General features: G+C 37.4%; 1 protein-coding gene and 2 pseudogenes across 2 annotated transcripts in view; 1 reads left to right on the plus strand and 2 right to left on the minus strand.

Annotated features, from left to right (window-relative positions):
• Nucleotides 1–24,395, minus strand: part of Cenpc (centromere protein C) — a 54,376-nt gene that overhangs the window by 17,252 nt on the left and 12,729 nt on the right. The window contains exons 5-12 of one of the 2 annotated variants that reach the window (XM_060380839.1): nucleotides 21,590–21,683; nucleotides 19,092–19,374; nucleotides 18,271–18,480; nucleotides 11,199–11,803; nucleotides 9,815–9,985; nucleotides 8,744–9,020; nucleotides 5,046–5,183; nucleotides 2,460–2,542 (exon numbers count right to left, since the gene is read on the minus strand). In XM_060380839.1, coding sequence (XP_060236822.1) covers nucleotides 2,460–2,542; nucleotides 5,046–5,183; nucleotides 8,744–9,020; nucleotides 9,815–9,985; nucleotides 11,199–11,803; nucleotides 18,271–18,480; nucleotides 19,092–19,374; nucleotides 21,590–21,683 — 1,861 coding nt within the window. The remainder of the gene's footprint in view (nucleotides 1–2,459; nucleotides 2,543–5,045; nucleotides 5,184–8,743; nucleotides 9,021–9,814; nucleotides 9,986–11,198; nucleotides 11,804–18,270; nucleotides 18,481–19,091; nucleotides 19,375–21,589; nucleotides 21,684–24,395) is intronic. The other variant, XM_060380840.1, reaches the window with a different exon arrangement.
• Nucleotides 2,568–4,826, minus strand: LOC110539890 (elongation factor 1-gamma-like; annotated as a pseudogene).
• LOC132653397 (small nucleolar RNA SNORA40) lies at nucleotides 16,834–16,954 on the plus strand (annotated as a pseudogene).

Consider the following 24,395-nt stretch of genomic DNA (forward strand, 5'->3'; position numbering starts at 1 on the left):
GACCACATGACACAACCAGAAATCAACTATTCTACCACAGCAAGCTCTGGAGACACTATCAAACCTGAAGGGCAAGAAAATGACTTAAATCTGAGGTTATGAAAAATTAAAATAGAGGCTTTGAAAGAGGAAAATACATCCCTCAAAGAAATACAGAAAAATACAATCAAACAGGTGGAGTAACTGAATAAATCCCTTAAAGAAATACAGAAAATACAACCAAACAGGAGAAAATGGATAAAACTATTCAAGACCTAAAAATAGAAATAGAAGCAATACAATCCTCGCTCAGAAGGACAAACAGAATAGACACTGGAAGCAGGAGAAGACAGGGAACAGGACAGGAGCCTACCACAGATGGCCTCTGAAAGACTCTATTGATTGAGGTAGCGAAGCAGAGGCTAAGACTCAGCCAAACTTTGGGCAGAGTGCAGGGAATCTTAGGAAAGAAGAGGAAGATAGAATTGTAGGGGACAGGAGCTCCAAAAAGAGACCAATAGAGCCATAAAAACTGAGCCCTGGGGTCCCTGAAAAGAATGATACCCCAACCAAGGACAATGCATGGAGAAGATCTAAAGCCACAGGTCAGATGTAGACCACAGATTAAGTCTCCAAGTGGGGTCCCTATTAACGAGGAGTAGGGACTTTCCCTAGTAAGGGGCATCAGTGGCAGGCTCTCAGATCACCACCCTCTGGGGGTTGCAGCCTTGTCAAGCCACAGAGGAAAACAATGCAACCAGTCCTGATGAAACCTGATAGAAGGGGTGGAAAATCTCCTCTATCAGTGGACTCGGGGAGAGGTATGGGAAGAGAAGAGAGAAGAGGGTAGGATTGGGAGAAGGGAGCGGGCCACAGCCAGGATACAAATTGAATAAATTGTAATAAGTGATAATAAAAAAATTTCAATGTACTACTTGTAATATGGCATTATTGTTGTTTGAGGAAAAATAAGGATTTTTTTCCTTTTTCTTTTAAAAAATAAGGAGTAGAAGCAATAAAGAAAACACAATCTTAGTCAGTCCTAGAGATAGAAAACCTAGGGAAGAGAACAGGAACTACAGACAAAAGCATCACCAACAGAATACAAGAAACAGAAGAGAGAATCTCAAGTGTAGAAGATTATGATAGAAGAAACTGATATATCGGTCAAAGAAAATGTTAAAATCTAAAAAGTTCCTGACACAAAACATCCAAGGAATCTGGGACACTAAGAAAAGACCAAACCCACAAATAATAGGAATAGAAGAAAACTTCCAGCTCCAAGGCCCAGAAAATATTTTCATCAGAATCACAGAAGAAACATTCCATAACCTAAAGAAAGAGATGCTTATATGTACACAAGAAGCCTGGCAGACCTATCAGAATTACACCTGACTTCTCACCAGAAACTCTAAAGCCAGAAGAACCTGGGCAGATATCTTACAGACACTAAGAGACCACAGATGTTAATCCTGACTATTAGACCCAGCAAAACTTTTAATCACCACAGAGGGAGAAAACAAGATATTCCACAATAAAGAAAAACAATTTAAACAATGTCTATCCACAAAACCAGCCCTACAGAAGATACTAGAAGGAAAACTCCAACCCAAGAAGGCTAACTACACCAAGGAAAACACAGAAAAGAAATAGCCCCACATCAGCAAAAAAAAAAAAAAAAAAGAAAGAGTGTGCGCACACACATACTACCACCAACATCAAAATAACAGGAATTAATAACCACCAGTTATTAATATCTCAACATCAAGAGCTTCAACTCTGCAATAAAAAGACACAGACTAATAGAACAAATGTGAAAGCAGGACCCATCATTCTGCTGCATAAAAGAAACACACCTCAGAAACAACAGTAGACATTACCTCAGAGTAAAGACCTATAAAAAGGTCTTTGTGTCTATTTCCAAGCAAATAGACACAAAACCAAACTAGAATAGCCATTCTAGTATCTAATAAAATAGACTTTCAATCAAAATTAAACAAAAGAGGTAGGAAAGGACACTTCATACTCATCAAAGGAAAAATACACTAAGATGTCATCTCAATTCTGAACATCTATGCCCCAAATGCATGTAGTTATTGTTGCTTTAAGTATTTTTCTATCAGCTTAAAAGATTTATTTGTTATTTACTCATTCATTCATTCATTTATTCATTCACTCACTCATTTATTCTGTTGCAAGGGGTATTAGACATATATGCCAAGGAATATGTATGAAGAACAGAGGACAATCTGTGAAAATCAATTCTCTCCTTCTACTATGTGGGTTCTAGAAAACTGAACTCAGGTCATCAGGCTTCATAGTGTGCCTCTGCCGATCTAGACCATTTCAACAAATTTCCAACTATAAAATAATAATCTCGAGTAGATACACATTAACTATTACTAAAAATGTAAATAAACACAGAATACTTTATATTCATAGTGTAATAGAATTCAAAACAGTGGAAAATAATAACTTACCCAACCTCTCCTGGTCCTTTTCATCACTTTTTTCAGAATTATTGCTTACAGACATTACATAATCCTTGAACCTGGAAGGTCCACTTAAAAAACAAAACAAACCATAAGATTTGTGTTTTTAAAATATAAATTTCTATGTGTCTAAATTTCATGCCCATGTCTTAAAAATGTCACCCGTTTCTTTCTTATGAAACTCAAAGTGATGCAATAGGTGATCAAGAATATATTTCCTGGCAGCATAATGCAAGGACTATGATTTGACTATGATTGAGTCAAGCATAAAGCAAGGGCTATGATTGAGTCAAAATTATCTAAATGATACAGAGATACTACATGTTTAATTTCACTTTTTGTAGACTGTTTCTTTTTAAAATTACAATACCCTCGCTGGTTCTCATACGTTTATAAAAGAATGTTGCTATTGGACTTAATTAAATTATAAATGATCCATTAATTAATTTAAAAGGTTCTAGCTGAGCTTGTTGGCACATGCCTATAATCCTAGCACTCAATAGGCTGAGGCACGAGGATTACAAACTCAAGGCTACATAAGGAGGCCTAGGCCTGAACTACAGAATGTGTCTTCCTCTAAGTAACTGTCATAATTCCTCAAACAGTCCTCCCTTCAAAGGCTGAAAATTTGCTCAAATTTGATGGTTGTTCATTTTTAAAAGTTTTATCAGTTCATAGATAATACAAGCAGATTAATTTCACTTGTTCAGTGTTAGTAGATAATTTAACAATACAGATACAAATTCTTTAACATTCTTTTTTTTGTTTTCAATGTTCAGTTTCCTATAATGACCCCCTTCTCTCTTGAAGGGTGGGTGCAGGCAGCTAGGTGATGGCAAGACATGTTCACTTGAAGATCTCATCCTCAAATGCCAGCTTTGCCCACATGCTGGAAGGTCCCTTCCCACAAAAACTACTCTCCAACCAGGGTTTGGGTCTACTTGCTACCAGGATCCAGTTTCTGCCATGTATAAGACTCATGGTCCACCTGCCAATTTGGACTCAGCGGAAGGGCAAGTTCTTGGCCTGGGAAGACTCAAATGGAGCTCAAATGAAGACAGAAATGAAGCTGCTGTTGTTTGTTCCAAAGAGGATGACACTAGCAGAAGCATTCCTCCTCAGTTTGCTCAATTGCTGGAACATTCCAGTGATGAGCTTGCAATTCATGAAGGTCTGGGTGAACTCTTCAGGGAAGCGGTACTCAGCACACCACAGGGACCATCCATCCTTATCAAAGTGCTCCCAAAAATCTGGCAGTGCCAAAGAGTGAGTGTCCTCACTGGAGTACTTATGCTTAAACTCATTCCAACAGAAAGGTACTCTTGGGCAGGTGAGCGACAGTCCTTGACCTTGGGCCCAGCAGCCAGTGCCTGCTCACAATCATCCATCTCCTCAGGAGCTGGAACAGCTGCCTTCCTTTCTTCCCTCTTTCTGTTCAGCTTGGGACGTTTCTCTTCTCGTGAACCTTTTCTTTCCTTGGGGTGTCCTTTTTTGGCTCACTCTCCCCAAACTTCTTAGCATCAAACTGGGCCATCTTCTGACACAGCTTCATTTCCTCCAACACTGCCCGAAACTGGAGCTGGTTAATGCAGGTAAGGAACCATCAGTTGGTACTAGGGAAGGCCTGGCGAAAAGAAAGCTGTTTATACAGCCACAACAGGGTGCAAACAATCGTGATATCAGTCAGTCTCACTCGCTCACCACCCAGGAAAGTCCTTGTCTGCAAGTGAGTGTCCAACAGCCGCAGGATTCGCTTCACCTCTTTTGATCTTCAGTACCTATTTGTTTTGGTGCATGATGAACAAGGTGCTGGCTGGAGGAATGATGTCACTGTCAGCAAGCTCACCAACTACACGACCTGAGCTGCTGTCTCTGAAGTACTTCCCCATATCTCAGCCTGGCTTACCCATTAGGCAATGGTATTGCTCTCAAACACACAGAATCCGTCATCACTCAAATGCTGTAACCTCACCAGCAGGAAAATTTTCAGAAAATTTGAAGGTATGGTTGATTAGGCCAATGTGGAAGTGGTGTGGTGCAGAAAGCACACGGACCTGAGCCCCACTGTACTGAGCAGCAATAAGGCCTTGTAGGCCCTCTAATATTCAGGGTATGTGTACAGGGTCCATGCTGATTCCCAAAAATCTTCTTTTCAAAAGATAAAGCCTCATTTCAATTTTCTTGAATGTGGTCTGGACTTGTGATGACCTTAAGTCATTAAAGGGCATTTGAATTCATTTACGGCCACTTTTTTCTCAGATCATTTGATTTCTAGGAAATCAGATGCCACATGACCAGAAACAAAGTTCACCTACCAAAAGACATCAAATAATTGCATCCTACAGCCAATAGCATGTGAGACATAAATGGATCCTATAGTTGTAGTGAAGTCTTCAAAGGGATACAAAAGAGAAAGCACTTCCAAACCTAAACTAGCTAGCTAGGCCTTGCCCACTGAAAGTATAAAGGGATACATGTTTGCAAAATTAAATTATGTTTGGGAGTAAACTGCTACATATAAATGAATAACTAGTAAAGTGAGTAAGTTCCATTATCACTATACTGTATACATACCTTTCTTCCCAAATTAAATTTTTAGGCTCTTCTGAATCCAAATTAGACTCCATTAGTGTCTTGCTTGTATATTCCCCAGTATGAGACTTTAAATTAACGTTCTGTGATGTTCTGTGATACTTATAGCCTCCTGTAGGTCTATGACAAAAAAGTTTAAAATAGTTTTCTTCAAAAGTTCTCTCTTCTAGAAACAATATACAAATAGTTACACAAGCAATATAAAAATGTCTACTAGTATCAGTTCATCTTGTTCTGACTCTAAAATTTACAACTATGTTCACAAAAGTATCTGGAGGCTACCAAGACTGCAATTAAAAAAAAAAAATGCTCGTCCCGTTTGCCTTTCTGAGTGAGGATTGATCATCTTACCAAGGGTCCTCCTTGCTTAGCTTCTTTAGATTTTAGTATGTTTATCCTATATTATATCTACTTATACAGATATATAGTTTATCCTATATAATATCTACTTATAGATGAATATATACCATGTGTGTCTTTCTGCTTCTGGGATACCTCACTCAGGATGATCTTTTTCTAGATTCTACCATTTGCCTGAAAATTTCATGATTTCCTTGTTTTTAATTGCTGAGTAGTATTCCACTGGGTAAATGTATCACAATTTCTCTATCTATTCCTCAGTTGAAGGACATCTGGGTTGCTTCCAGATTCTGGCTATAAAGCTGCTACAAAAAGAGGGAACAGAACAGGGGCCTACCATAGAGGGCCTCTGAAAGGCTCTGCCCTGCAGACTATCAATACAGATGCTGAGACTTATGGGCAACCTTTGGGCAGAGTGCAGGGAATCTTAGGAAAGAAGTGGGAAACAGTAAGATCTGGAGAGGACAGGAACTCCACAAGGAGAGCAACAGAACCAAAAAAATCTGAGCACAGGGGTCTTTCCTGAGACTGATACTCCAACCAAGGACTATGCATGGAGATAATCTAAGACCCCTGCACAGATGTAGCCCATGGCAGTTCAGTATCCAAGTGGGTTCCACTGTAATAGGAACAGGGACTGTCTCTGACATGAACTGATTGGCCTGCTCTTTAATTACCTCCCCCTGAGGGGGAAGCTGCATTACCAGGCCACAGAAAAAGACAATGCAGCCACTCCTGATGAGACCTAATTGACTAGGATCAGAAGGAAGGAAAAGGAGACCTCCCCTATCAGTGGACTTGGGGAGGGGTATGCATGCAGAGGGTGGAGAGAGGGATTGGGATGGGAGGAGGGAGGGAACCACAGGGGGGATACAAAGTGAATAAAGTGTAATTAATAAAGAATAAAAAAAATAGGGTATACATCTAAATAGAGAATTCTCAATAGAGGAATCACAAATGGCTGAGAAACACTGATATAAATGTTTAATACCCTTAGTCACCAAGGAAATGCAAATCAAAACTACTCTGAGATTTTACATGTCAGAATGTATAAGGTCAACAACATGAGACAGCTCACGGTAGCAAAGATATGAAATAAGAGCAACATTCATTCATTGCTGGTGGAAGTGCAAACTTGTATAGCCACTATAGAAATCATTGTGGCAGTGCCTCAGAAATCTGAGAATTGATCTACTTCAGGACTCGGCTATACCATTCTTGGGCATATGCCCAAAGGATACTTCACCCTATCACAGAAACACTTGCTCAACCATTTTCATTACTGCTTTATTTATAATAGCCAGAAATAGGAAACAACCTAAATGTCCATCAACAGAATGGATAAAGAAAATGTGGTATAGTACATTTACACAAAGGAATACTACTCAGCCATAAAATTTGCAGCCAAAAAGATGGAAGTAGAAAAAAAAATCATCCTGACTGAGATAACACACACTCGGAATAATGAGTATGGCACATATTCATTTATATGTGGATATTTGCTGTGAAGTCAATGAGAAGCAAGTTACAATCCATAGAACCACAGAAGGTAGGTATAGAGTAAAAGACTAGAGGGAACAATAGACCTTGCTTGAAAATAGAATAGGTAAGGGTTAGGTCTGGAATGGGAGGATCAAGTGGGGAAGAGGAGGGGAGTACCTGGTGTGGGAGGAAATACAGGGAGAGACAGCTACAATTATGGGGCATTTGAAGGGGAAGTATCATAATGTAATACAATAGAAACCTACTAAAATATATACATTTATGAGGGCAATCTAAATAAAACTCCCAAATAATGGGAGAGACAGATTCCCAACTAAATATCTCTTCTCAATAAATGAAGCTTCCAGTACTGGGATTAGGTTACATTAAATTGAGTTGTTGGCCAAAGGGGTCCCCATGGGAATTCCCAAACAATCCAGGCTGCTGACAGGACTATACATTGCTCTCTACAAACTGACAGCAAGGCCCCATTACTGAAAACAACACCTACACAACTCACTGAACTTGGGTAACCTGAGCTGATTCCTACATAGAGCCTTCACCCCTATGTTCCAGTGTCTTTGGACAGGAATGTATTCTACATACTTTCAAAAGAGAAGCATAAAAACCAAGGAGCAACAAACCCTTTATCTACAATGGTGTCCTGCCTGCAAGATATGGTAGTGCAATAGAGTCACAAAGCTTGTGGAAATAACCAACCAATAACCAATGACTTAAGGACCACTCAATGAGATGGAACCCATACCAATACTGCTTGGATGACCAACAATCTGAGACAAGGTGGCCCAGGGACCTAGAGTAAAATCAAATACCACTATTCATAACAATAAAATGACTAAGAGCCAGAGGGGATAGAGGACAGCAAGATAACAAGGCTTCCAAATCAACATGAGCAAAGCTCATACAAACTCATGGGGACTTGAAGCAGCATGCACAGGTCTGCACAAGGTTCTCTGTAGTATATATTATGGCTTCCAGTCTAGCATTTTATGGGACTCCTGAGTTGGTGAATGAGTAGGTCTCTGACTCTTGTGCCTTCTCTTGAACTCTTTTCTTTCTGTTGATTCTTTTTGTCCAACTTCAATGTGATATTTTTAAAAAAAATGAGTAATTGAATGAAAACCTAGCCCCTAAGGTAAAATTAACAACCAATCTGGAAGAGAGAAAATAGTTTTGTTTTGTTTTTTCCCAATAGGGTGACAATGTGTTTATCAACCACTCTATAGCATTTTTCATGTTCAGGACTAGTTCACTCGGACTCCACAAATGGTTACAGATTGGTGTGTCCTTACTCTTTTGGGGTGTTGTTTTACTTTGTTTTCTTGGTTTGCGGGCTTTTGGTGTTGGACTGATTTTTTTCACTGAGCAAGAACTTACAGTTGGGTGGATTGGGGAGGTAAAGATGTGGAAGGACTTGGGGAGGGGAAGAATATGATCAAAATATATTAAAATTTTAAAATGTTTTGAATAATAAAAAAATATAACTGAAAAAAAAATTTAACTAATAAATAAATAAGGGAACCTGCCTAGACAATAACAAAGGAGTGACACCAAGTGGTGTTAACTCTAAACAGTCTACGACATATACAATACAATTAAATACCTATCATTCCCAATGTTGTAACAAGTAAACAATTTCAGAGTGCCTAAAGTGTCATGTAGCTAATTACAGAGCCCAGAATTAATATCAACTTTGTCAGAGTCCTTTATGCTTATTCTCACTCTGACTACTAACTAAGACAGATAAACTACTAACTTCTGAACTGGGGTGGGGGGAGGGCGGAAGAAAGCTATACTATCAATTTAACAAAAATTACCCAGAAATATCAATAGTCTTCTGAGTTGGGTATGTCCTGTTGTTTTCCAGTGGCTCACTCTGGGAAGTAGAAATTTCATCACCACCACTAACTGTTCTTCCAGAGCTCTTAACATTTACAGACTTCTGTACTCTTGAGTTGCTCTCTGTCTTCTGTCTTTTTGATGGAAAAGGTTTTTTCCCAGTATTCTTAGATAAGTGATTTTTCTTAGTTCGTTTTTCTCTATTGTGATATACCACTGGCGATTCATTTTCTCTTGAATTTCTATTATTAGGACCTGAAAGATTTGATGACAGTTTAAAATTAGCACGTTTGTTCCAATGATCAGGCTCAGAAAGATATCAACATCATTATATTTACATATAAAAACATGTATCAATTTCATGAGTTAAATTTGTTTCCACATAACAAAATTTTATTTCAACTGTATTTACAGACATGTACTAGACTTTTTAAATCCATCAAAAATTTTCTTAAGCAATCTTCTCTCTGGCTCTATCCAGGGCCTGGCCATTTATAATAGTCAGTGCTGTCAACTTGACAGGATCTAACTCTCCCCTCAGAGACAGGTCTGCATGCCTGCAGCAGGCTATCTTGACTGTGTTAACTAAGGTGAGAACACCTACCCACACCCATGTGGTGACACCATTGCTTGCCTGCCATCTTGTGTCCTGGATGATACAGGTGGAGAAAGGGTGCCAAGTAGTAATGCATTCATTGTTCTTTGTTTCCTGTGTGTGGGTGCAATATAAGCAGCTAGGCTCCTCTATAAGTGTAAGCCAAAATAAATCCTTTCTCTCTTAAGTTGCTCTTGTCAAAGTATTCTATCAGCACAACAGAAAGCCATCATCCTTAAGATCTGAGTGCTTCCCAAAATTCAAAATTTCTCAGTTTATCACCTTTCTTTGTAGGAACCTATCAGCCCATAGTGTATATTTTGTTCAAAAATGGTACTCAAGCGTACCTATCCATCCCTGTCATCTCTATGTCTTTTCCCTTCATCAGATTTTATCCCATAGAAAATGACTCTAGAGACCTTTCAATAAAGATGATTTAAATAAGAATACTTACCTTCTTCTTGTTCTACCACCCACCAGTCACGTGGATGCTGAGAAAGTCTACAACTTCTCCTGACAGTCAAAGTCACTTCTTTAGGCATAAATTTGTTCTTAGACCCATGAGAAAAAGATTTCTTTCCAGATTTTTCCTTATCTTCTTGGGTGTAAGTCTTTCTTTTGTTTTCTAATATAAAGAAAAACCATAACAACTATCACAACAGATTTTTAGACAAATAAAACTCAATTACAGAAACATTTTACATTTGTTCCATGGGCTACTTTCCCCTCTTATTTCTTTAAAAAAGCCACACTTTCAATCAGATTTATGATTTTCCATCAATTAAATGTACACATTACACATGCTTATCATAAACTAAGAGTTTATATGTATGTGTGCACACAGGCATACACATACAAGTACACATGTGTGTAAACTACAGGAAAATCTTAAATGCCATTTCTTCTCCTTATTTGTTTGTTTGTCTCTTTATTTTTATTTTATTGAGAGAGCTACTGCCTATAACTCACCAGTTAGGCTACTCTGATCATGAAGTCCCAGATACCTGCTTATCTCTGCCTCTCTGGCCTTGGTGTTACAAGTGCATGAAACTACAACTGCCATAACTTTTTTAACTTGAGTTTTGAGGCTCAAACTCAGGTCACACTCTGCTTAAAAGGCAAGTACTAAGATATTTCCCCCATTTGATTATCTTTTGAAAAACAAAACATTGTTTCTTTCTATTTACCATTACTCAAAAATAAAACAAATTACTGCCTTTCATTTTAATTGTTTTAAAACCTACTTTTGGAAGAAAAAATTGAGTATGACTAAATTATAAACATTGAAATGAGGTTACTTTGGATTAACCCTACTGCTTCAATCCATGTATCCTTAAAACTTGTGATCAGATGGAAATTGGAATGACAGCAGGAGAAGCAAGAAACCAGTGACAGAAGAAAGTAGGCACTATTAGCTTTGATAATGGGGAAGGATCATCGGACTAAGAATATTGGTAGCTGAAAAGGACAGATAAAAGCAAGGAGCAGACTTCTCATAGACACACCAGAAGGAACAGAGATACACCAATACCTAAAAATCTTTATTTCAGTTGTAAATTTCTGACCTAAAAAACTATATAAGATTTTTTTTTAAAAAAAAGGTTGTTTAAACTACTAAATGTGTGGTAATTTATAATAATGTTTATGCATTAGGAATTTAAAAAGAAAAATCAAGTGAGTCTGCACTGAACTATAGCCACAAGGTTCCCAAAAAGAACCCCAAGGCCTGCAAATCTTTGTGGGCAGCTTTAGTTTGCCCACCTCCCAAAGTGAAGGAATACTAACAACTATAAAATGATGCAAGAACACTCATACTCTGAATTAATGTAAGTACTTACCGTCAGGTGGCACACGTTTCTTAGGAATAGGCTCATTCCTCACCTCTTCACAGGCTTCCATATTTCTTTTTGAATTTCCTTGTAACTTGTCTTGGCCAATATTTGGCATATTCCTACTTTCATTTTTACCTTGTCCCGTTTTAAGCTGCTCTTCAACTACCGTAGACGTAGATACTCTTCTCTGCTTCTGTTTTATAGTCCTTTTCCTTCGAGATGTTTTTTTAGCATTCTCAGAATGCATTTTCTTTTCTGTAGACCTACGATCATTTTCCAACTCATTTGAACAACTAGTTCCCAGGCTTTCTTCAACAGAAATCTGACATTTCTCTTCTGGGGGAGCCTTATGAGACTGTGTGTCATTTATCAAAGTCTCAGCTGACATGCTATGAGGTTTCTTGCTTGACTTCTTATTTTGAGGAGTTGACATGTTTTCAGGAGATTGCACTTGGCTTCTCAGATGTCTGCCTTTCCTTGGTATCGTCACCCAAGGTTTACTTTGAAAACTTCTTTCTGTCTCATCAATAATGAATTCATCTTCTAATAATTTCATGTCATTTGGAGGAAATGAGAGAGGTGGAACTGCTGATGCATGCCTAACAATGAAACTGAAACAAAACATAATTTTACTAGCTAAAGTAACTGAAGTTTCATCTTTGTTTAATGAATAAAGTATTCCATACAGGAAATAAAATCTTTAACTGTTTTTTAAAAGAGCAGTTCTCATGTCTCCTCAATTTTCTCTTAACCTTCCCTCAATTATACTACTAAGACCAGAGAACTTTAAAGCTGGGCATCTATTCTAATGCCCTTCAGTAAGCACACACACTAAAATCTTGAAATTTACAACTGTACAATTATAACCCAAATGTATTTGCTTACAAAAGGAAATCATCTTATATCTACATGTTTGATTAAACTTTTTATACAGATGCCTGCATATCTTCAGATCTAAAACATAACAAAATTAAATATAAACCACCATATCTAATATTTTAGAACAATAACATAACTGATCTTGAATGGTTTCTTATCATTTTTTTATATCTGACAGAACTCCACTCATAAAAGCAAATGGACAGATGTCAAATGAAAGAAATGTATAATTATTCATATAAATGAATTGTAATATACAGAATTTGAACCAAGCATGGTGGTCTACACCTTTAATCCCAGCACTGAGGGAAGCAGAGGCAGACAGATATCTGTGAATTCAAGGCCAGCCTGGTTTACAAAGTGAGTCCAGGACAACCATGGTTACACAAGGAAACCCTGTCTTGGAAAAAAAATAAATTACAAAATTTGATCTTAAGTTCCAAATCTCATGCTTATTTTCATAGTTCGATATTATAACAATGGTTCAGAACTGACTAATGTACCACAGGCACAAGAAAGATCAAGCTATAAAAACAAGAAAAGATGATTCTTATTACAAAGCAGATAATGCCACATGATCTATTTTCATGAGGTTAAATAATATTATCCTGTGTAGCTCTCTTTCCCTGTATCTTTAACCCTAAATTAATTTTACTAAAGAAGCACTATTATACATGCATATACTCAAGAGTTATAAAATGACAGTTTTAACTCAAATCAGTTTATAATCTGGCAATATTTGCTAAAATACTCATAAAAAAAAAAAAAAACACAAATTTGTATGTCTTACGCAATTCACATTTAGTGATTACCCTGGCTGATTTCTGTTTATTTTATGGTTTGTTTTTTTTTTTTTTTTTTGTGGTTGTTGTTTTGTTTTTGCTTGTCAACTTGGCACATCTACTGTTATCTAATAAGGAAACACAAATGAGAAAATGCCTCTATAAGACTGGCAAGCCAGTGGAGCATTTTCTTAATAAGTGATTGATATGGGAGGGCCCATCCCATTGTGAGCAGTGCCACAATGAGGCAGGTGGTTCTAGATGGTCTAAGAAACAAGCTGAGCAAGCCCTCATGGAATAAGCTAATAATAAGCAGCACTCCTCCATGGCCTCTGCTCTGGTTACTGTCTCGATTCCCTTTATGACGGACTATAGCCAAACTTTGGTGAATAGAAACTGAAATAAACCCTTTCCTCCCCAAGTTGCTCTTCAGCATGGTATTTTACCCGCAATAGAAACCCTACCTAAGGGCTGGAGAGATGGCTTAGAGGTTAAGAGCACTCATTGCTCCTCCAGGTCCTGAGTTCAATTCCCAGAAAACACATGGTGGCTCACAACCATCTATGAGGGCTGGTGGCCTCTTCTGGCATGAAGGTGTACATGCAGGCACAACATTGTGTACATAATAAATAAATAAATATTTAAAAAAAAAAAAAAAAGAAACCCTACATAAACAAGAGATTGATAACAAGTCATGGAATATTACTGTGACATGCCTGACCACATGATTTTGGGATTTGTGTTATCGTTTGACCTTTAGATTTGCAAAGCCACTGAGTGCTTAGAGTTCAGTAGGCTCTTCTGTGGGGCCTTGAAAGATAATGTTGAGAGCAATGCAAAAGATAGGGACCTAACTGGTAAAAATTTCTGAAGAAAGTTATGAGAGTCCCTTATAGATTCTTTTGGGAACATTTGAAATTTGAATTAAGAATTTGTGGTTCTGGTCAGCTGGAGCTAAAGAATCAATGACTAACAACATTAAAGTGAAACCTTTGCTTTGCTGGGACAACCTATACTGATAAACTGGGGGTGAAGAATAAGCTGTGGCTGAGATTACCATCACTGAGGAAAAACCTTCTGGAAAGTGTTTCCTCAAAGTCAATACACAGAAGCTGTGTTCCAGAGGTGATCAGGTTATACCTTGTGCTGGCAGCCAAACTTGTGTAAGAGTGTCCTAAGTGGTACTGGTATCAAAAACATAAAAGCTTCATGGAGAAAAATTGAAACTTAGCATCATGTGACAGGGTTAGAGTCCCTGAAGATGGCTCAGGTGAGGCTACTGGTGAAGGTACAGTTCAATGCACTGAAGACTCCAGCATTCTGAAGATACCAGTAGCATGAGATGACAATCAAAAACAGCAACACCTATACAGTAGAGGCAACCCGAGCCTATGAGATGTGCAATGTATGCTATGACAAGCTATTTTGGAGCCTAGGAGATTGTGATTCCCAGAAGTTTGACACTGAGCTGCACAATATTTGGACTTTGTTTTGGTTTCATTTGTGACTTTGCCCTGGTTCTTCTCTTTTGGAATTTTAAAGTATTTAACTTTTCTTAACAACAAACAAACAACAACAAAAATACAGGAACCCACAGTTAAAAGACTTTAAAAGCCCAGATTTTAGAAGACTGCATATTATAAGGATACCTTGTATATTTAGAAGAGGCTTTGAACTTTGACACAGATTTTTGTTTTAATGCTTTGATCCTCAATCGTCATTCAGAAGGGCAAATGCAATAGACATCGGAAGGAGGAGAAGACAGGTAACAGGACAGGAGCCTAGCACAGATGGCCTCTGAAAGACTCTACTAATCAAGGTATCAAAGCAGAGGCTGAGACTCATAGCCAAACTTTGGGCAGAGTGCAGGGAATCTTACGAAAGAAGGGGGAGATAGAAAAGACCTGGAAGAAATAGGAGCTCCAAAAGAAGAACAGAACCAAAAAAAAAAAAAAAAAAAAAAAAAATAGGGCCCTGGGGTCCCCGCAGCGACTGATACCCCAACCAAGGACAATGCATGGAGAGGACCTAAAACCCCAAGTCAGATGGAGCTCATAGACTCAGTCTCCAAGTAGAGGTCCTAGTAAGGGGCATGAACCCAGTGGCAGGCTCTCTGATCACCTCCCCCTGGAGGTGCAGCCTTGCTAGGCCACAGAGGAAGACAATGCAGCCAGTCCTGATGAGACCTGATGGGCTAGGGTCAAACAGAAGGCGAGGAAGACCTCACCTATCAGTGGACTAGGGAAAGGGCATAGCAGGAGAAGAGGAAGGGATTGAGAGGAGAAGAGGGAGAGGGTCACAGCGGGAATACAAAGTGAATAAACTGTAATAAATAATTGATAGTTTCTTTAAATATTAACTTTAAATATGTAAGACTGTGGAATTTTACAGTTTCAAATGTATGTTATATGAAAATATAGATATTAACAGCATCTTGGGATCAAATGAACAAAAAAAGTTGTGGCTTAAAAGTTATGTGTTTATGTCTCAAGGGGTTTTGGTTCTGATTGACTTTTGAGGTTTTTTTTTTTTATGTTTTGTTTTCTTTTGGTATGGTTGTCAACTTGACACAAGCTAGTGTTGTTTGAGAGAGAACAGGGAACCAAAACTGAGAAAAATGACTCCATAAGACTGGTCTGTAGGCAAGCCTGTGGGCAATTTTCTTAGTGATTTATGTGGGTGGGCCTAGTAAGTGATTGATGTGAGCAGTGCCTCCCCTAGACAGTTAGTCCTTGATGATCTAAGAAGCACGCTGAGCAAGCAATGGGAAGCAACCCAATAAGCAGCACTTCTTCATGGCCTCTGTTCCAGTTCTTGCCTCCAGGCTCCTGCCATGAGTTCCAGTCCTAACTTCCCTCAGTGCCAGGAGTGTGACATGAGAATTGTAAGCTAAAAGAAACACTTTCCTCCTCATGTTTCTTTTAATCATGGTCTTTAACAGGGCAGAAGAAACCCTAACTAGAACAAAATTCACAGCATTTATAGTGACACAGAGAAAAAATAAGACTAGTACAATAGGATTAACTAGCACTTTGTCCAATTAGTTGGAAAGGTCATATAAAATGTAATTATTCAAAGGATTAGACAGACTCATTTTTTCACTGCTGTTTTCTATACCAGTCTTAAGCAAACCATACAATGCAATGAGATATGCAAAAATAAAAGAATAAATTTCCAGACTCTAAAGCTAGTATATACATTCATTCCTCTTTTAACCTTTCAAGAAAAACAACTTATTTTTATTCATAATAGAAGCAATAGTAGAATGGAAGAAATAAATACTGGGAAGAGAAAAAGGCAGTTGATGTATTCCAACAGAGAAAGCAGTAGTTCTCAACTCTAGCTGCCGTTAATTTTAGGTGTCACCAGGCCTGAGATTCCTTATATGCAAATTATTCAGTAAATCAAGTTTTAAGTTCTAAGTTGGTAGAACACATTAAATTTTATTTTAGGACATCTTTAGCCATCAGAGAAACACATCTAAACTCTGAGATTTCCTCTTTTGCTGAACAGATGACTAAGATATAGAAAGAAATTGAATATTGGCATAAACGTGAGAAAGTGAGGACACTCATTCACTCGTAGCGAAGTACAAATTAGAAGAGCCACTACGGGAATCAGGGTGGTGACTCTAAGTTAGAAACAAATCTACAAAGTGACTCAACCATACCATTCAAGTATATATCCAATGGACTCTTTACCCTATTATAGAGACACCTGCTCATCCATATTCACTGACGCACTATATCATAGCCAGGAGTAATGGCATAGGACTGAGGTTCTACTTTGTTAGTTTTCAGAACTGATGTCATGATTAAGAGGCACAACATCATACTGTGCCACTTCAGGTGAAATTGTGCAATTCATAATAGCTAAGAAATGGAAACATCCTAGATGTCCACCAATTGATAAATGTATAATGATAATGTGGTATACTTGAACGATTTGATATTCAGCCATTAAGAAAACTGAAATAGTAGCATTTCTGTGTATTTTGTTGAACTTGTGGGCAAAGGCATAAAAGACAGATATAAAAATAAATCCTCTTACAACTCAGAACTAACTGTTCAGTATGAGATTTTTATATATTCAAGGGTTATCGCACACACACACACAGAGAAAGAGAGAGAGTCAAATTATGAGATTTAGAGTTACCTTATAACAGGGCAACAATGCCTCTAAGTGGCAGGAATGGGTTGCTTCTTTTTGGAGCTGTTGGCCACTTAGTTCCTAGACTCCCAAGCATTACAGACTACTGTCAATGCTATTGGGTATCCTTCAGAAGTTAAACATTAAGACCTGCTGCTGAAGACACCATATATACGAGTCATAAAATGTGAGATATCAAGCTAGTACTTACTGGAAGCTTCATCCCTATTGGCTACCTTTCTTAGTCCTGGAATATGGACACTACCAGAAGAGAACAGTAATCAGCAATCTTAGCTACCTGTGAATACTGTGAGTTACAATAATGACTGGCCTCAAGACAGGCTCACTGGTACAGTCATGACATGAGTATCATAAAGTAACCAACTGCTTTCTTATTGGATTTAGTTTCCACTCTACAAGATGAAACCCATACCTGGGGTCAAGAACCTGTGGCTATACAAGTCATGGCCCCAGGGGACAACCTGCTATTCTTATTCTCTAAATGTTCACAGTATTAAACTGAGTCCTATTGGATTTTCATTATGCCCATACACCAATACATCTTTCAACCTTTATCAGAGAAGCTAGTATTTGTAGCAGAAAAAAAAAAAAGAGAGAGAGAGAGAGAGAGACCTACAACTGGTCCAAATACAGAGAATTAAAGACTGTGGAGTATCTGGTCCTAAATGGGATCTCCATCAAATGATGGAGGCATCGTTGTGGGGAAGAGGTGTAGATGACCTACAAAGAAACAGTGTCTTCTAACAGGGCAGCTGTGCGTATAAAACTCATAGTGGTTTTGATAGTATACCTAAGACATGTGCAAACTCATGCCAGCCATGGTAGACACAAAATCCCACCCCTAACCAACAAGCTACTCACAACTGACAACTGCTGGCATAGGAAGATTGGTTTTCTTTAAGAATGTAGCCCTAGTAAGTCAACCATGCTGTGGAAGATCACAAATCCAAGAATATATGAGCAGCACAAAAGTGACTTGACAGGTGTTAAGAAAAAGGGAGGCCACAAAGCTGCATGGGAAGGGAAGAGAGAGTGTGGATCTAGGAAGAGTTTGGGGTGTTGTATAAATGGAGATCAACTGAGTAGTACAAATGATCAAAACACATTGTAGAAACATTAATAAAATTTTTACATTTCAATAAAAAAATTTAAAGATATTCTATATTAAATAACATTAGGAACCACCAGATATAGTTTTACTAGAGACAGAAGAAATGTCCAAAAGGACAGTTTCATAATAACTTTACCTGGATTCATTCTTCCTCTTGACAGTTTCTAAATACAATTTTGAAAAACTCTTCTTAGATTGTGGTTGAGTTTCATAGTTCAAAGAGTCTCTTTTCTGAGATATTTCTGATGATGTCCCTTCTTGGCCTTCTGATATTTTATCCTCCACTTTTGTCACATCGTTCTCTATTTCTGCTTTGTCCAAAATAACTTTATCATCAAAGGTTAGCCTGAAAGGTTAAAAAGATAAGCCAAATTTTCCTATAAGTTAAATTACGGTCATTACAAAGGTCTCCAAATTACAAAGAATCTTAAAACCTATTTTTAGGATCCTAACAGCAAAAAGGAAAACTCCAAGAAATGGAATGAGGTTTATAACTCAATAACACTTTGCTGTTCTAGAAAGATTCTTAATACTCACCCTAAATACAAATAATATGTAGGAAATATAAACTGTTTCTTTCAAGAAGTTAAAGATAATGGGGTGGAGAGAATATGAACAATATACAATGATATATACAAAATATACAATATATAAAGATAAACACACATGGAAATTAGAGGACAATTTTGTGGAGTCAGATGTCTCATTTAAACTTTGTTTTCAGACTTGCACACCTAGTACCTTAAATTGCTAAGCCATCTTACCAACCCCACCAAAAAAAAAAAAAAAAAGTTTTTCATAGACTATAAAAAAGTTAACCTCAAAATTTCTCTAAAGCATTGGTTTTTCTCACATTTTCCCTTAACCTCGTTTCAAACCTACATAAAAAGCTAAATTAACATTTGTTGTATAAGGAAAAAATAAACATAACTATTATTACTTAGAGAAAAAAATTACCTTTTCCTGATTTTAACAGAAACGCCTGTATTTGAAGACTGCATATCTACTGAATTTAAGACAGAATTCGCTCTCTTTTGGCCAACTGATGAAGTAACATTCTGCAACACAGATGTTTTTGCATCCGAAAGAACCTCAAGGGGGCCAACAGATAAGTAAAAGTCATCATCAGGAGCACTGTGGCGACCATTTGTTTTTTCACTTGACACTCTGTTTGAGTCCGGTGTACTTTTAGAAACAACATCAGTAGGTAGAATTGTGTGATGAATTCCATTAGCCTGCACTAAGAAAATATTATATGATGATAGTTCTCAGTAGTTTAAAACACTATTTAAATCAAATGTTCTTTTAAAACACAACCATAACAATTAAAAATGTTCAGAAGACACGAAGTTCATAAAAACCATCCATCAATCAATAACAATAATAATATTAAACCTGAGAGAGTAGGGAAACTACCTAGAAAACTGAAGATTTAAGGTACATTCACAATGTGGTCTCTTGGGCTTCCTTTCACCTCCCATTTGTCCCTGGCACCTGAGAGGTCTGCAGTCCAGAACCAAGACTACAAGGGAAGGAATGAACCTACATCCTCTCAGTAAGAACACAGACGGAAAACTTCAACCCTTGCTCTATAATGTGGGCCATGGGGCCTCTGTTCTGCCTGTAGTGACGAGTACAGCAAAATGCTAGGTTGTGCCCTTTAAACTTCTACATCTCTAGCAAACTTTAGCATTTATTTATACATATATAAATATATATTTACATGTGTGTTTACATGTATATATATATATTCATGCATATACATATATATTGTAGTAGTCATACATATACATATATATTGTAGATACATATAGAGGACAGAAACATAAATGATGATTCTCAAAAAATTACTATATTACTATATAAAGCCCATTCTAGTTAGAATTTTAACAGTTACCGGGAACTGAATAAAGAGAAAACTTTTGTGAATTGCAGGTATATAAATGAAAATATTAGCTTTAATCATACATATCATAAATCTAGAGTGTAACACTATGTTGATATAGTTTAAAAATAAACAAATGAGGTCAAAATTCATAAGTGCATTAAATTTAACTGAAATTCAATAAACAAGAATAATTCAGAAGAGAAAGCTTAATAAATGAATATATCTGATAAAACAAATATGAAATATTATATTGCTTTACATATAAAACTCATTTCAGATGAAGTATGCTCTCCAAAAGATAATAATATTAATATCTTATTTTGTATATTTACTACTAGGAAAAATCTGTTTAATCAAAATAGGAAGGTAAGTAACTTAAGAGTTGAGAGTCATACATTCTACAATAAAATAAGTGTTACGTTGCATGGTTAAAATATAATTTCAGCTATCACGGTGGCATATATCTTTAATCCTAGGACCTGGCAAGAAGAAGCACATTGATCACTGATTTAGAGGCCAGCCTGGTCTCCACAGTGAGTTCAGAGCTACATAATAAGATTCTATCTCAAAAACCATCACCATCATCATCATCATTTCAGGACTGGCAAGATGGCTCAGTGACTTAGGGTGCTTACCAAACAAGCCTGACAACCTGAGTTCAATCCCCGGAACCCATGTGAATGTGGAAGAAGAGAACCAACTCCACAAAGTAACCCTCTGACCTCCACATGTATGCTATGGCCTGCAATCACAGTGCACACATACACACATAAACAAAAATAAATAAAACATTTAAATATACATTTACATTTTAAACATAAACAGACATGACACAAAGGGCAACCATGTCATACACATCCTTTTACTTCTTAAATTTATGAGCACCAATGAAGGTATGAAAGGGTCAAGAGTTTCCACAACAAAATGTTGAAAGCAACTGTTAAATTTTTCATTTAAGTCTTTGAGTCTATTAGCTCAAACAGAATAGTAGTCTTTTAATTTGAAGCAAAGATAAAGAAAATGTTTTTAAAAAAAGTAGCAGTGCATCTATCACAAAGTAAAAGCACCTATCACAAAGTAAAAGAAATAGCAAAAGGGGGAGAAAAAATAAACCCTAACCACGATCACCAAACCTAGTCTGACTCTCACCTTTTCACCTTACACAATGCATGTACCACACCACCTTTATCAGTCAGCATTTTTTAAATTTATTGTTATTATCAATTACAATTTATTCACTTTGTATCCCGGCTGTAGGACCCTCCCTCATCTCCTCCCAGTCCCATCTTTCCTCCTTCTTCTCCCCCCCCCCCGCCATCCCTCCCCTAGTCCACCAATAAGGGAGGTCCTCCTCCCCAGGGTATCAAAGTATATACTGAAAATCATAACCAAACTTTGGGCAGAATGCAGAGAATCTTACGAAAGAAGTAGGAGGTAGTAAGACCTGGAGAGGACAGCAGCTCCACAAGGACAGCAACAAAGGCAAAGAATCTGGGCACAGGGGGCCTGCAGAAACTGATGAATCAACCAAGGGTCATTCAGGTTTTCAAATGTCGTGACTACCAACCTGATCCACCAGCAGCTTCACTGGGTTCTGCAGAAACTTGCAGCGAAGCTTCTTTCCACCTTGAAGAAACCGGAACTGATTTTGAATGTGATGCCTGGCATTGATCACAGAAGAAATAGATTTGATCTACTTTTATTTTATTGGAATTATTATAATTCTGATTATATGCATGCTTTTAAAATTGGGGGGAAATTTTTAAACAACAAAGCAGCTGAACTACTACTGAACAGAGAGAGAATAAACAAACTATGAAACACTAATATCTCTAACACTTACAACTGCATTAACACAAATGATTGTATTAACAAAAAAGCAACTTTATAGAAATACAAAATGGTGTCATTAAGCTAAAGTTTAAAAAAAGGTAAAAGAGTGGGCTGGAGAGGTGGCTCAGCAATTAAGAGCAAAAACTGCTTTTCCAGAGGACCCAAGTTCAATTCCCAGAATCCACAGGGCAGCTCACAACTGTTAGTAACTCTAGTTGTGAAAGATGTGACACCTCATACAGACATACATGCAGGCAAACACCACAAAAGAAATACGGGGAAAAAAAAGTCGAAAGAAAACAGGAATACTTAGGAATTCACTCTATATAACAAATCGTTAACACAGTGTACCTAATCGTGTAAAGGACTCTCTTAAAGGGCTAATCATTTCCAGGAATCTATAAACTTGTTTTTATAATACTTCTTTAACAAGTGACAAGGTGGAGCCTCACGGCAGTCTTCCTACTAATTTACAAAACATGATTTTTAGTGAACATTTTTTTTTCCTTCTGGTATTATATTTGATGGACAGGAGATGTCCATGGAAGCAGAATACAATAAAAACAGACTTAGTTTCAAAAGGCTTTCCTTAAGAGAAATGACATGCATGACTGTCTTTCACTGATGGTACACTGAGTGATGGGTACCTGAGCGTGTATACATATTATTCTTCAGAGCTAGCATTCATGGTTCCTTTCACAGCACAGTAGCCGGTACATGGATGTCTCTAGACTTGATGTCCTCTTCCCTTATGAACCTGGCTACCTGCCCTACTTGTACAGCTGTAATAAAACTCCATTTTTAGTCAAATGAACAAATTCATTTCTAAATAAGATTTATTTTATTGGGCTAGAGAGATGGCTCAGTAGTGAAGAGCACACACTACTTTTCCAAAAGACCCAAGTTTGAGTCTCCCTGGAACTCTAGCCCCAAGAGGAACCAGTATCTATGACCTCTTCAGGCATCTGCACTCACATACATTAATTATATATATATATATATAATACATTAAAAATAACAAAAAAAATTACATTTTATCTTTACTTACATGTGTGTGTGCTGATAGTATGGAGGCCAAAACAGGGTGTCAGATTCCCTGGAGCTTCAGCTAAGCAGCTGGAAGCCAACATGGGTGCTGAGACTTAACTTAAATCCTCTGGGAAGAACAGCTCTAAGCCACTGAGCTATCTAAACCTACTTTGGAAATAAGAAAACTGCAGCAAACTTTGTAGCTTAGAAAGTCCCCATCTAATACATAGAAAATCTCTACTGTTCTGAAATATCTTTTAGAGAAGAAAAAATACATATATACATATAAATAAAAAATAGTAAGACTAATAACAATTGTAAAACAGAATCAACTAAGCTAACTTCCTTTTCCAAAAAGACCAAAGTCCCGCCAATCTAATGAAGGAAAATGCTAAAACAGAAATAACTAATGTCAAGAATATATAGGATGATATCATTACAGATCCAGAAAACACTAACAAATTTTAGAAAGACATCACCAACTTTAGGTGAATATATTTAAAAATGAAAAAAATACTCAACTGTCTATTATTATAACTACTTATGAATAAAATCTTAGTCTTTCATGTTCTGTATCTTAGGTAGAACATGGCTATAAAAAAATTCATCAAAATGTACATTTAAATCAGACCTGCTGGTGTACAACTATAATCACAATACTTAGGAAATGGAAGGAGAAGGATCAGGAATTCAAGATCCTTGGCTACACAACAAGTTCAAAGTCAGCCTAAGCTACATGAGACCCTATCTCAGAAATTTTATAAAACTAAGCATAATGGCATACATCTGTAATTCCAGTATTCAGGAAACTGAGGCAAGAGGCTCTTGAGTTCAAGCTCAAATGAGACACTGTCTTAAATTAAAAATTATATACATACATACCAAGGTCAGAAAAAAAAAAAACTGAATGATCCAAGCCTGTGGAAAACAGTCCTCTCAGCAAAACAGAAGATAGATTTAATACCTGTATCTACTAGCTAGCGAAGAAAACCTCCCTAAGTCAGGAGACATATAAGAAACTTTTTTCTCGAGTGAAGAAAATTAGTTGCAGATTTTATACTCCAAAACCTGTGTTACTTCTCTCTCAAAACTCTAAATCTATAATTTGTTTGCAGTAAGACATTGCTGGACTCTTATATTTTATTCTACCCAGAAAAGGAACTTCAAAAGACCTGAAGATGGTAGCACAGACCTTTCAGAGTATCTGAAAAGAAGCTCAGGAGTAAGAGCAGGGTGACTGGCAGGCTGTACTGTGGACCCCAAAACCCTGACATCTGTGTTTCTCAGGTGAGAGGAAAATCCATGGGGATACTCAAAGGTCCATCTTCAGGCTACCAGGCTAATACCAGGGAAAATTCCTGGGCTCCCACCCAACACTGTCATAGCCCTAGGGCACCTACCCGAACCCACCATCTATGGATACCTTCCTGGGACAGGCAGCTGCAGCGCATGTGGTTCTGACCCCGCAGTCTTAGGCCACCTGCCACAGAAGCCCACTTTCTGTGGTTATC

The sequence above is a fragment of the Meriones unguiculatus genome, chromosome 3, assembly GCF_030254825.1.
Source record: "Meriones unguiculatus strain TT.TT164.6M chromosome 3, Bangor_MerUng_6.1, whole genome shotgun sequence".
NCBI lineage: Eukaryota > Metazoa > Chordata > Mammalia > Rodentia > Muridae > Meriones > Meriones unguiculatus.